Source organism: Cyprinodon tularosa, unplaced genomic scaffold (assembly GCF_016077235.1).
Source record: "Cyprinodon tularosa strain WSP-4 unplaced genomic scaffold, ASM1607723v1 ctg154, whole genome shotgun sequence".
NCBI classification, from domain to species: domain Eukaryota; kingdom Metazoa; phylum Chordata; class Actinopteri; order Cyprinodontiformes; family Cyprinodontidae; genus Cyprinodon; species Cyprinodon tularosa.
Window position 1 is genome coordinate 1,780,770 of NW_024038375.1, and position 12,502 is coordinate 1,793,271.

The 12,502-nt window shown below is 38.6% G+C and overlaps 1 protein-coding gene across 3 annotated transcripts in view; it reads left to right on the forward strand.

The window, feature by feature from the left end:
- Positions 1-12,502, forward strand: part of celsr2 (cadherin, EGF LAG seven-pass G-type receptor 2) — a 111,636-nt gene that overhangs the window by 74,991 nt on the left and 24,143 nt on the right. For all 3 annotated transcript variants that reach the window (XM_038279935.1, XM_038279936.1, XM_038279938.1), the window contains exons 4-8: positions 715-830; positions 910-998; positions 9,605-9,762; positions 10,030-10,193; positions 10,463-10,591. In XM_038279935.1, the coding sequence (XP_038135863.1) occupies positions 715-830; positions 910-998; positions 9,605-9,762; positions 10,030-10,193; positions 10,463-10,591 (656 nt within the window). The remainder of the gene's footprint in view (positions 1-714; positions 831-909; positions 999-9,604; positions 9,763-10,029; positions 10,194-10,462; positions 10,592-12,502) is intronic.

Sequence of the window (12,502 nt, forward strand, 5' to 3'; positions counted from 1 at the left end):
AGTTCAGAACCTTGCCTGGATTGCAGGCAGAGCAGGTAAACATGTAAGAGTTGTCTAAATGTGTATGAAGCCATGCTGTGGTGATTATTGTTCTAAAAAAGGAATCATCTGCATGGCAACATATGCTATGTTCTAAACATCGTGTACATTGTTTGAAATCAGCAGTTCTTTGCCAGATGTGGAGGTTACATCACATGTTATGTTCACCTGAGTTTCTCCATAGAATAAAAAATAGTGGTTTAGGATTAAATGTGCATTGATAAAAAACCTGAATGATTCTTTCCATACTCATGAAAAAAAAAACAGCTGGTATCAGTGACACAGGACAGACTAATATTTAATTTCAAATGTTCCTAATTTCCAGAGAATGCCTCGGTCTGTTTTGATTGTTTTTGTTTAGTTTTTTATGGTGGATCTTTGACTACTTTCTAGGTTTAAAGTGTTGCTGAACCCCTGAAGAATGAGGGTATCATGTCTGCTTTCCATTGAAGATTGAGAATACAAGCATTGCAGCGTTTGATCTCTATTTTTAATGGCACCTGACAACCGCATATTTTTAACATAGCACTAAAAACCTTTATAACCTTCTTTAAAGCCAGAGAATGAAGAGACAGTTATAGTCTAGTATTAGGCTAGATCCAAAAACAACACTTTAGGTTGGATTCATTTGCTGCACAAATGAAAAAATTGAGAAGTAATAATTTTGTTTTTCAGGTTTGCCACCAAAGAGCCAAACGGCTTGTTGCTATATAATGGCCGTTTCAATGAGAAACATGACTTCATCGCCTTGGAAATCATCAACGAACAGATACAGCTCACCTTTTCTGCAGGTGAATTTTCATCTTTTTTTTATCTCACAAACTCCTGACACTTTGAGTGCATTTTCTCACCAATGCTATCGTTTCTCAGGAGAAACCCAGACCACAGTTTCTCTGTTTATTGTGGGAGGAGTCAGCGATGGTCAGTGGCACACAGTGGAGGTTCATTATTACAACAAGGTCAGTCGAAACCAGCCTCTTTATTCTACATATTGATAATTGTGATGAGTTATAGTTATATGTTGGGAGTTAAGGAATTTAATTTTCGTACTTTCTATATAAAATTATTATTTTTTGCTCTAAGTAAGAGATAATAATTTGTTGGTGTAGGTTACCTCACTACAAGGAGAAGCTACCAGAAGGTTTTATGCTAAGCAAACCTGCTGCAGGCTGATGCATTGATGCCCTCTTTACAACAGTTCATTTGTATCTGTGGATTTAGTTTTAAACATAAAGAGAAACAAACACTAGGATGAGTTAGATAGAACAGGAGTCTGCAGCCTTTTCAGCTCAAAGGGATAACTCACCATCACAGCTACAAAATAAGATTTTTCAAGAGCCCAAATAACAGTTTTATTAATATTTTAAGTACAGGGAATTAAATTACTGTTTTCTTTTTTCAAAATTGAATAAAAAAAACTATCATTTAACTTTTGAAAAGAGGAAAAAATTCAAACAAAACTTTTATTTTGTAGCATGAAGCAGGCATATTGAGCAACATAATTATGAAAGATAAAGAATGATATTTTGCCCACCAGATAAAGCTAAGAAACATGAAATTACTTTTAAAAGCCTTGTTCCACTATTGATGTTGTAGATACTCTGTTAAAATATTGCATGAAAACATGCGAGAAAACTCTTTCTGATTGCCTTCATAAATAAGTTGTTAGATCCCCAATGAAGGGGGCCAAAGGGCCCCATTTTCCTCTGGAGCCGCAGGCTGCAGACCCCTGAGATAAACCATTTAATCTTTAGGAGGGAGCCAGAGTTCCCTTCTACAGATTCCACACAGAGGGAATATGCAAACCCCAGGACCTTCTTATATCCCAGCATCCTCAGAAACCTTCCAAAGATTAATTAATAACTCTCCAAACCAGACTGCTGCACCACCCTCAAACATCTGGACACATTATCTAAGACCTGGCGTGGGATTTAAGATTATCCTACAGTACATTGCAACTCTCATGTTTGACTAGAAGTACATAATGTTTTTACTTGTAGGCGTGTTTGATGAATGAGTGTCATTGTAAAACTTGTTGTAGAAACTTGATGAGGTTAAAAAGGGTTACTGTGGCGCTGTCATATGGACCACTAGGCAATTAGTCACAGCTTGTGTCCCTTGCAGACAGCAGACTCTTGCTGTCATGCAGCCATGGATAACCAGCAGCTGTCACTCTTCTTCTGTGGTCTTCAGCATATTCATAGAGCGGCTGTAAACCTGGCTCTGAGAGGGAAGTTTAGGCTTTTTTCCTCTCAGACTAAAGATCGTCTGCTGACAAGCCGATGATGTGGAAGTAAGCCAGCTTGACTTTGACCCAAGGAGACCCCTAAACCAGACATTGGGGGGGGCATTGAATGGATAAAAACCAGAGACTTGGAAGACTTTGTTTTTGCAGACATGCTCTGATTGTTGTAAATATGTTTGACTGCTCCAGTCCTGTGTTAGACTATCAGAACAACTCAATCAGTGCAGGAATGTTTGGAGTTGCTGTCTGCTCTCTCTCAGTACTTTCCCACCCAGGACCCCCACCCCAAACACACACACAGGATGTCACATTTTTGTCTACTGAGGAAGTCACTTTGCATCATAAAGATGCTGCCAGGCAACCCTCCTGCAGTGGACATTTTCCATTCAGCATGTATGATGGCATGAGCGTGTCAGATTTTAGCCATCAGCAGCGATGGAGGGGGAATCTGGTTGAGAACTTGTTGACGTTTCGCTTTTATTTTTTTGCAGATATTAAGGCCTCATTAACCCCTATAATCTAAAGGCTCAATGATTCTCTCTGGTTTCTGTAACCTGCATGTTTTATTGCAAGTAAGCTGTGTGTGATAAGGAAGAACTTTCGGTTATTTTCTAAAATAATAATGAAAGATTTTCGGAAAATATTCCTGGACTTTCTAAAGGTTTTCTGGGGTCTTTGGAGGCTATTTCACATTTTCTGTCTGTTTTTTGACCCTATCTTTAGAGAAAGGTTGTTGTTATTCTGTTTTTTGTTTGAACTAAGGGTTTAACATAACAAATGCTTGACTTTAGATCGTTTATAAGCAAATTCCCTTTTAGATATTTATTACTTTTATTTTGAACAGTTGTTATCATCACACTTTATAGGTTATTACAATAAGTAATAAACACAATCTAAAAATAATACTTTTTTTTAATGTTTTTCCATTCTTATTAACCAGCTAAATGTTCCTTTTGTGGCTTTACATAACATAGCAAATGCTTGGTTTTGCATCTTTTTCTGTATGCCTTCCTTTGACAGAACCAGAGCAGTGCTCTCAGTTTACCAGTACTCTCTGACCTTAAACCAAAGCCATGAGAATAGAGCTTCCTTCATAAGGTGGCTGCGTTTTGCCTAAAGGGAAAACTGCACTGGTAGCACTGAAGCATGGCACATTAATAGACTCATGTAAACCTTTAAAACACTCTGAATCTGTTGTGCTGAAGCACAATGAGAGACCAGCTTATTGGATCTCAGCTGTTGATAGTTTTATTATCATTTTTAAGCTTGGATAAAACACCCCACCTTGGAGCCTCCATTGCTTTTAAGCTGCCGCTTTGTTAAATATAATTGAGAATTTTTTTGGGTCCCTCAAAACGAGGAATGTCTGACTTTTCCTCTTAAATATTTTACCTCAACAGCATCATTTTAGAAAATACCAATAAAAGGATGAATTAATGAAAAGTCTGACTGCTTGTTTCCTAGAAGCCAGACCTTGTTGAAGGGTTTATAACTTTTATCACATAATGCATGTGCTGTATGGATATTTCTCTGATTAAGGCCCATTAATTCTGGGTCTAAATAAGAGAAATCTTGCTTATCATATCTTGCATAGTTAGCATTAGTGCTAGGTGGGGGATCCTCCTACCCTAGCTGAACTAATCCTCCCCCACCTTCCCATTATGCCCCTCATCCTCTGAAGCGCTGAGGTAGAAACACAGCAGCTCCTCCCTCTGGAGGTGTCCCACGGTGGCCCTCTTTGACCCGTCCCTGTCCACATGCGACGAGGTAGGGTGATGAGGGGGTGGGGGGGTGCTAGATTGAAATGTGGCTTTCAGTGCGGTTGGGGACTGTGGAGAATGGCAATGACCGCTGCCTTTGTGTTTGGCCGTGCTTCCTTTGGGGGCCGCGGGCAGTGAATGATGCAGCCCCTGGGGAAGGAGCCCCTCTCCTCCTCTCTTCTCCAGGAAAGGCGAGCAGCTGAGGATTGAGAGGAGGGTGAAGCAGAGCAGAGAGAAGTATGAACGAGTTGGGGCCGACTTCTCCCGTTGCTATGGTTCTCTAGTCAGTCTCCAGTATTTGTGCCGCCTGCTGTCATCCTCCTTCTCCACTTTTGTCACCCCTTCATGTGACGGGGGAACTCATATTCCCATAATCCAATGTAACGGAGGGTGAGAGAGGCGTTTAATGTGCTGGAGAGCAAATATGTACGTTCCAGTCAACTCTGACAGGAGGATGTTTTGTGCAGCAGAGAGACATCCTGACAGACGGCCTTTATTGGAGAGTCAATAGGCGTGACTGATGACAGCAGAGGTCGGTGAAAGGAGCGTCCAAGCTGGAGCGCTGCCTTTTCCTCAGCTTTCACAGCGCAGGGAGAACCGTGGAAAAGAGCATGTCGGATGATTTCACCTTCATCAATTCACACAACATGTTTGCCTTTTTCATCATCGACAAATTTGTAACAAATTGGCCTCAAAGAGTATAAACCGGAAAGTAAAAGCTTCCTTTGGTGGGTTTGTGGTTTTTTAACATTTCACTGCTGAGTGATGGGGAGTTTCTCAGTGCATTGTGACTTCCTGTGGGAAAAGTGCTAGGTAACACAGCCCGAGCAGTTATATATTATCAAATAAGCCTCTCTGAAGGCATTAATTCACCAGAAATGCTTTCTATGGTCGGATCTTGTTATTAAACCTTGAGTGTTTTTAAAGCGAGACGGTCAATCCTGAAAATTGATTGCTAAAGCTGAGCTGAAAGGTGTCCAGCAGAATAATTAAGCAGTCCTGGAGGTTGTTAATGAGCTGTTTACCTTCAAGAGAAGACATAATGCTTTGAGCATGCTCAGTGACACTTCTCACCATTTATCTCCTCAGACTAAACTTCGTGCATCAACCCATCTGCAAAATTTTATTTAGTACTTTTTTATAGATGCTTTATTTACATTTTTAATGTGAGGTATATAGGCTTTAGCTGTTTCCTTTTTTGTATTTACATCAGAAAAGTTTTGTTATTCACATCATACTTTTGCATTAAAGGCAGTGCTGTTTGGGCAAGTCTATATTTAGAACGAGCTTAATACAATGTGTTTTCCTTTTATACATTTGTTGTATATGAAAAACAGAGTAAAACATAATAATTTTGTTACATATAAAAAAGGATTTGAATTTATATACTCTAATAATCTCAGAGGGAAATTACTTCTCTGCATTTAAGCCATCCCCTTGGGGAGCAGTGGGCTGTCATTGTGAGGCGCCCGGGGAGCAGTGTGAGCTTAAGGGTCTTGCTCAGGGACCTAGAGTGGCAGTCTGCGATTGAACTCACAATCTCAGGATTTAAAGCCCTATTCCCTAACCACTAGGCCGCCACTCCCCCCAAGGATTAGCACTAGTTAAGTGACCAAACCAACAGCAGACGTATTCTGGCAGTATGGAACAGTCATATCAGTCAGGTGGTAAAATCTTCAATGAAACCACAGACAACTGGAAGGTGCCTGAGAGACAGCATACAGAGAGACTGTAGTGCTGCGAGAGGAAAGGAAGGCACTGCTGCAAAAACGCTGTGTTGTAAATTATAAACATGTATGTATGTATTCACATAGAATTATTGGTAGGGACAAGTAGGTCAGTCCACAATTTTGGTAGTGACATGTCCCTGTTGTCTCAATGCAAACCTACACCCATGGTTCTTCCCCTGGCTAGACATTAGGAAGGAATTCAGAAATATAAGAATCGAAGAGGGCGGAAGGGGAGTGATGAACTTAGAATTAATTAAATAAATTAGTCAGTAGAAGATTTTTTTTCCCCAAAGACTGGTTGGAAATTTTGGGCAGTATGTTGTTTTTATAAAGATCTAAAAAAGTGTTAATATCATGTTGTGTCTATTGTTCTTAGTACCATTAGTCTGATCTGGATTGAGGAGGTTGAAGCGTGGTTCTGTGTAAAAGGAATCAGTGAGGATGCAGAGGCAAACTTTTTTATTGATTTTTTACAAATAAAAGAACAATCCCAACTTAGGGTACACAACATTGTTTTAAAAAAAAAATCTAAATAGAGAGGATTTTAATGGAAAGGGAGAGGACCATAAGTACATGAACTCACAAATATTGAAATCCAAAGCGACTAAAGATAATATCAGAGTGTTTAAGTATAGGACCTCAAGATGTATTTTCTTAATTCTGTTTTCATTTAGCAGTGGTTTTCACCTTTCACCTTGGAGCTCTGTCATGGAGGACTCCTGCATGAGTCGTTAATCAGCTTTTGGAGCTTTTGTTTTTTTTGTTGGATGGTTCACCACTGTTCATGACCACTCTTTTTGTGAACCAGAAAAGAGGTTTGATGGATCCCCAAAGCCTCAGAAATGACAGGCTCCTGACAAGAAAGACTTTTTAAACCCCTTTCCAGACTCATAGAAGTCAGTGACCTCGTTTCTAATCTGCTCTATGATTTGTTTAGATTAGAGGTGGATGTTTTCCTTTCTGAGATATCTTAGGCTACTTCTTGCTTCTGTTCAGAGGATTTGGTAGACATGGTTTTTTATAGCTGGATTTTAGTAACAGGTGATGTTTTCTTCTTCATGGAGGGCCAGGTTGATTAATTTGCTCTTGGCATGTGAAAATTCCATCAGTTTATAAGGGGTTGATGTAAAAAATTGTTTAATGAGAAACATCTCAGTGTGATAGAATAAATCTGTGGAGAGACCACCTGTTTTCACAACACAGCATTTGTATGTTTGAATAACTCTTTGAACCCAAGGGTCAGAAGTCAGAGCTCCTCAGGGAGAACTGACAAAGTTTTCTACCTTAAGTCGTGAATTCTTTCATGTTAAGTACCATGAAATGACAGATTATTTAACTGCAGGTTTTTAAATAATCTATTGCTGTCCCCATCTCATTGAGATCACAAGACTGCAGGAATTCGGCAGCCTCTCACTAACAGCCTTATGTTACTGGAAACTCACAGAGAATTAATCTAGTCTTCTAAGTTTGAAAATCACGTGAGTGATGTTGGGCTGAGGCGGTGCCTTGAGCTAAAATTAAATCATTCATCAGTGGATATAGAGTGTGTTTGATTTTTAATAAACCATTCGCCATGATGGGGCAGCTACAGATGTTGCAGCAGCTGGTTAAATGCACGCTTCAGCTGGATGTCTTTTACATCAGACAGCAGAGATAAAGCTGCCTGATCCATAACAGCCAAGCAATCAGGAAATTAGAGTTTCTCAGACTCCTGGAGTCTCTATGAAAGAAATCTGTTTTAATTTAACCTCCAGAGATTGTTAAAGAAATAATGTCAGTTAAGTTTTATTTTGGGTGTTGATGAGATGATTGAATCTTTCTGAACAGCTGGGTGCTGAGCGGCTTGCCCCGGTGGTGAGAAGGCGGCTGCTACTGCTTGAACCCACACTTAAGGTTAACATGATCTCTGAGTGACCCTGCAGAAACTGGCCAGAGTGTGAGGAGGTCGCAGCCTTTTATTGACAGGATCATAATTCTCTCCACCGTAAAACCCGCCTACTTTTGTTGCTATTGATTTCTTGGACAAAGAGGAAGATTTCTTATTGTGGACAGAGGGAGCTCCTACAGAGAGCTCACCTCTCAAAATGTGTGAGTGGGGTTTAGACAGTTTGTCTGTTCTCCCCTTCAAAGGTTTTAGAAATGTCAACATTTTGCTCTTTTTTTTTTCTTTTTTTGTATTTTTATAAAAGTTCTCTTTTGAGTCCTTAGATATATCTGTGCAATAATAAAAAAAGTAGAATTACAGCTCAGCCAGGCAGTTTCCTGCCTGTTCCTGCTTTTTACAATCCGATTTTCATCTATGTGCTTTAAAATATTAAAATATTTAAGACAAACAGAAAGTTGACAAAATCTTGACTTTTACCTCTATTTCCAGGCAGCCAGTTTTTTTATCCATATTTTCTTCAGTCTTTTAGAAACGATGCAACGAATAAACACATCTATGCTGGTTTAAACATTTGAGTAGTTTACAAAAATGTCTTTTAGATCTTTCCTTATTGATATTCTAATTTGATATAATGTGATGCTTTAACCAATCCATCCATCCATCCATCCATGCATCCATCCATCCATCCATCCATCCATCCATCCATCCATCCATCCATCCATCCATCCATCCATCCATCCATCCATCCATCCATCCATCCATCCATCCATCCATCTCCTGCTGATTGTTCTGCAGCCTGCTGGTGCTTTAATCCAGCAGTGTATGGGTAATAGGCAGGAAAAACCCTGGAGGAGTTGCCAGTCCATAACAGGGAACCAGATAGCTCTACAGCGTGCACACAATTTAGAGTCACCAGTTAATCTAATGATTATTTTTTTGGACTGTTGGAGAAGGCCAGACTACACACATATGCACTGGAGAACATGCAAACTCTGTGAAGAGCTACAAACTGTGCCGCTGTGATCTGGACTGTTAACTGGTATCTTTGGTTTCTGTTCATGGTGATATACCTGCAGGAACATGAAACTCTGTCCAACTATTGAGTCTTTTCTATCCTGTAACAGTTTTTTCTTCCTATATTTCCTGGTATCTAGCTCCATCTATCTTCACATCAGCTCAAAGCAACTTCTCTGTCTATGTTAAGAAAAGCATCCCTACAGCATGGCGCTCCCACCGCCATGTTTCAATGCAGAATTAGTTTTCCTCCACATGTAGCTTCTGTATGAGGACCAAAATAGTTATAGATTTTTCAGCCTGATTTTACCAGCACATATTGTTTCCCTGGTTTGCTTGTGGTAAAATGCAAATGTATGATGGTTTCCCTTTAGGTATGGCTTTCCTCTTCAGACTCATCCATAGGGTTCAACTTTGCAGACTACATGCCTATTATTAGTTTAGGAGGTTCTAGGAGATTAAACAACTTTAGACCTATTTGCAAATGCATCCCCAACTTAGTTTTATTCATTGATATTCATGATGCAGTTTTTTTCTTTTCCAATATACATTTGAGACCTTATTAGAACCACCGGATTTATACTGAGAGTAATTAATAGATGGATGGATTGTTTAATCATACCACAAGTTCTGAAGTCGTTGGTTGCATTTGTTTGCAATTAAAAGTATTGACTAAAGGAGGCTAAAAGATCTTAAAATATTTTGAAAAACTATCCTCCATCATCTCAATGATTATCCTCTGTTTATTTGCTGGTTTATCATTTAAAAGTTCCTTTAAATTAATTGTTGCAATGTTTATACATTTTGTGAGAGTTTCAATACTAATGACATTCTCTATGAAGTTTTTTGAGTGAATCTGTCCCCGAAAACAGGAGAGCAACACTCTGTTAATTGATTTGGATAATAAAGAGTATTTCTTCCTTGTTTACAGCCAATACTGAACCAGGCCGGTCTGCCTCAGGGTCCCTCAGACAAGAAAATTGTGGTAGTGACGTTGGACAACTGTGACACCTCTGTGGCGCTGAGATTTGGTCACATCATTGGAAACTACTCATGCTCGGCCCAGGGAAGCCAATCTGGATCAAAAAAGTAAGTGTGATCAGATTCTAGTGAGAGGAAAAGTTTATATTAAAAGCTTTTTTATTTTATTTTCCAACTAGTACACAGAGATATTTTCAAAGTTCCTAATTATAAAGCTCCTCATTAATACTGCACTTTTTTGCTGAGACTTTCATGCTCCTCTCAGAGAAACATTGCAGATGAAAACAACCCGTGATGAATTCCTTCTGTAATTTCCCCGCACTCTGTGTCGGCAGCAAACGGCTTTGGCTGAACATGTTTCCTTTGTGTTGTCAGATCTCTTGACCTGACCGGTCCCCTGCTGCTCGGAGGAGTCCCCAAACTCCCGGAAGATTTTCCCGTCCGGAACCAGCAGTTTATGGGATGCATGAAGAACCTGCGTATCGACAACCAGCACGTGGACATGGCCAGCTACATCGCCAACAATGGCACCCTGCCAGGTAATCGGCCTTCCGCAGCGCAGTTATTTATGTAGAGGGCTGCATTTTGTTTCTTCACAGTGAAACAGTGTTTATTGGTGGAGCAGCCGATTGTGGAAAACCTGCGGAGGAAATAACTATAATGAGAACAGCTGGAAGGCAGAGTCAGTGGGAAATGATGACCGTACCCGCTATGAATATTTGATTACCCTGCGTCTCTGCTTCTCTGATGAAATAATGAGTCTGGGCACATCAAACAAATTTTTGCTTTTCTTTCCCTCACCTCCCAGGATGCTCAGCCAAGAGACATTTCTGCAACAGCAACAACCCGTGTCTGAACGGAGGGACGTGTGTCAACCTGTGGGGTTCTTTCAGTTGTGACTGCCCACTTGGATTTGGAGGACAGAACTGTGAGAGAGGTGAGGAAAGGAGAGGGACATCGACGCTGGATTACAGATTTTATCCTGAAATACTCTTTTGCAGCCAGCAGAGTAGTGTTAGATTTTAATCCTTAGAAGTTCAATTCACAAAAATAAAAAAACTCAAATAACTTACATTTATGATTTAATAAACTTCCAGTTGCAATCCACAGCTTCACATCTATGTCTTTCATCAATGCTTATTACATTAGTTTTAAACTCTGTTTTCCTCCTGCTTTTTTATATTTCCTCTATTCAACATGCTTAATTACACTAGGTTAAAAAGATCACTTGGTCATGGTGCAGCAACAAACATCCACCTGTTTGGATTTTCTGTAATAGATTGATGCTAATTAGCTCATGATTGTGATTAATATTCTTGATTAAATGATAAACTCTTTGAATAGGTGTCTTACAATATGGACTTAGACAAGAAGAGGCGAATAAATTACTGAAAAAAATAACTAAGGACAAGTAACAGTACCTTAACAGAAAATTACTTTGCTCAATGTAAATGTGAGTTATAAGAAAAGTATTAGAGTAAAGTTACTAGTGGGAAAGTACAAGTAAAAATACTCACTGCTTTTTCTACATAAAAAGAAAAGAGATAAACAGTTTTTTGCTTTACTTCACTTTGGTAAAAGCATTGAAGGTAAAAGTTGTTTAAAAATCCCTTTAGTCATAAGAAAACATTGTATTCAAACAGTACTGTCCTTAAGAACTCAAAATGCAACAAAAAGCATTATGTCGTGCATGCACAGCTGTGCTGTCTGTCTGATGAAACTAAAAGTTCCTTCTGAAATAATAAAATAAAATAAAATCTGTCCAATCTGACAAAACATAAAAAAAGAAAAAATAGCTTAATAGCTAAACAATAACATTTTCCATACAGTAATGCAGAATGGTTTAGCTGTAATTTGGATTTATCAGTGTTTAGGAATAAATTTGAAAGACATGTTGCAGTTTAAATGGCTTTCTCAATCCTCTAGAGAAATAAAAGAAATTAACATTTCTGTTTTTAAAGAGGTCTACTTAACCCCCCCCCCTCAAAAAAAAAATGTAAAAAATTTGGTAAACAACATTGTGGTGCTTTTGCTCTACTGCCCATAATAACCCGATTCCACATAAACAACTCCTGATAAATTATCATGATAAATTCTGGGTCATCATATTAATTTGTAGAGAGTACCAATGACTCTAATTATTAACACATTTTTTTGTGTTACAAAATAAAAGTAAGTATCAATAAAAATAAAAAACAAAGTAAACATCCTCAGAAAAAGAAATGATGTAAGTACTTTAACAAAGTAAGTGCATTAAGTTACTCTACATCTATTTTGATTAGGCTATAAACACATAGAAATTGTTTGACGGATAATCCCCACTGAAGTCTTAGGTCTTTTGCAGCTTCTAATAACTTTCTATTGGATTGTCCTCCATTAAGGTCAATTCCATCTTCACTTGTATTCTGACTGTTACGGTATACTTCCTGCTAAAGTAAAGATCATGATGGTGCCACCATCGTGGTTTATAGTGGGGATGCATGGTTACAGAGTGAATTATCAAGGAAATAAATTACACCCGGGTATTGGATGACTGTTAAAGGTAATTATAATGGGATTATAAGATTTTTTATTTTAGGTTATCGTAGTAAAAGTGTTGATTATAAATTCTGGCCACTAGTTTATTTTCAAACAATTCAGAAATGAGTTATCTTTCCATTTGTCAGCCCATCTGTAACTCTATATGTTTGTTGTTCCATCCATCCACCCATCCATCCATCCATCCATCCATCCATCCATCCATCCATCCATCCATCCATCCATCCATCTTTATCTTTATTTTTATAATCAAAAATTCAGAAAATTAAAGTTAAAGGTCCTAAAATCAATTCTTGATTATCTTTGTTTT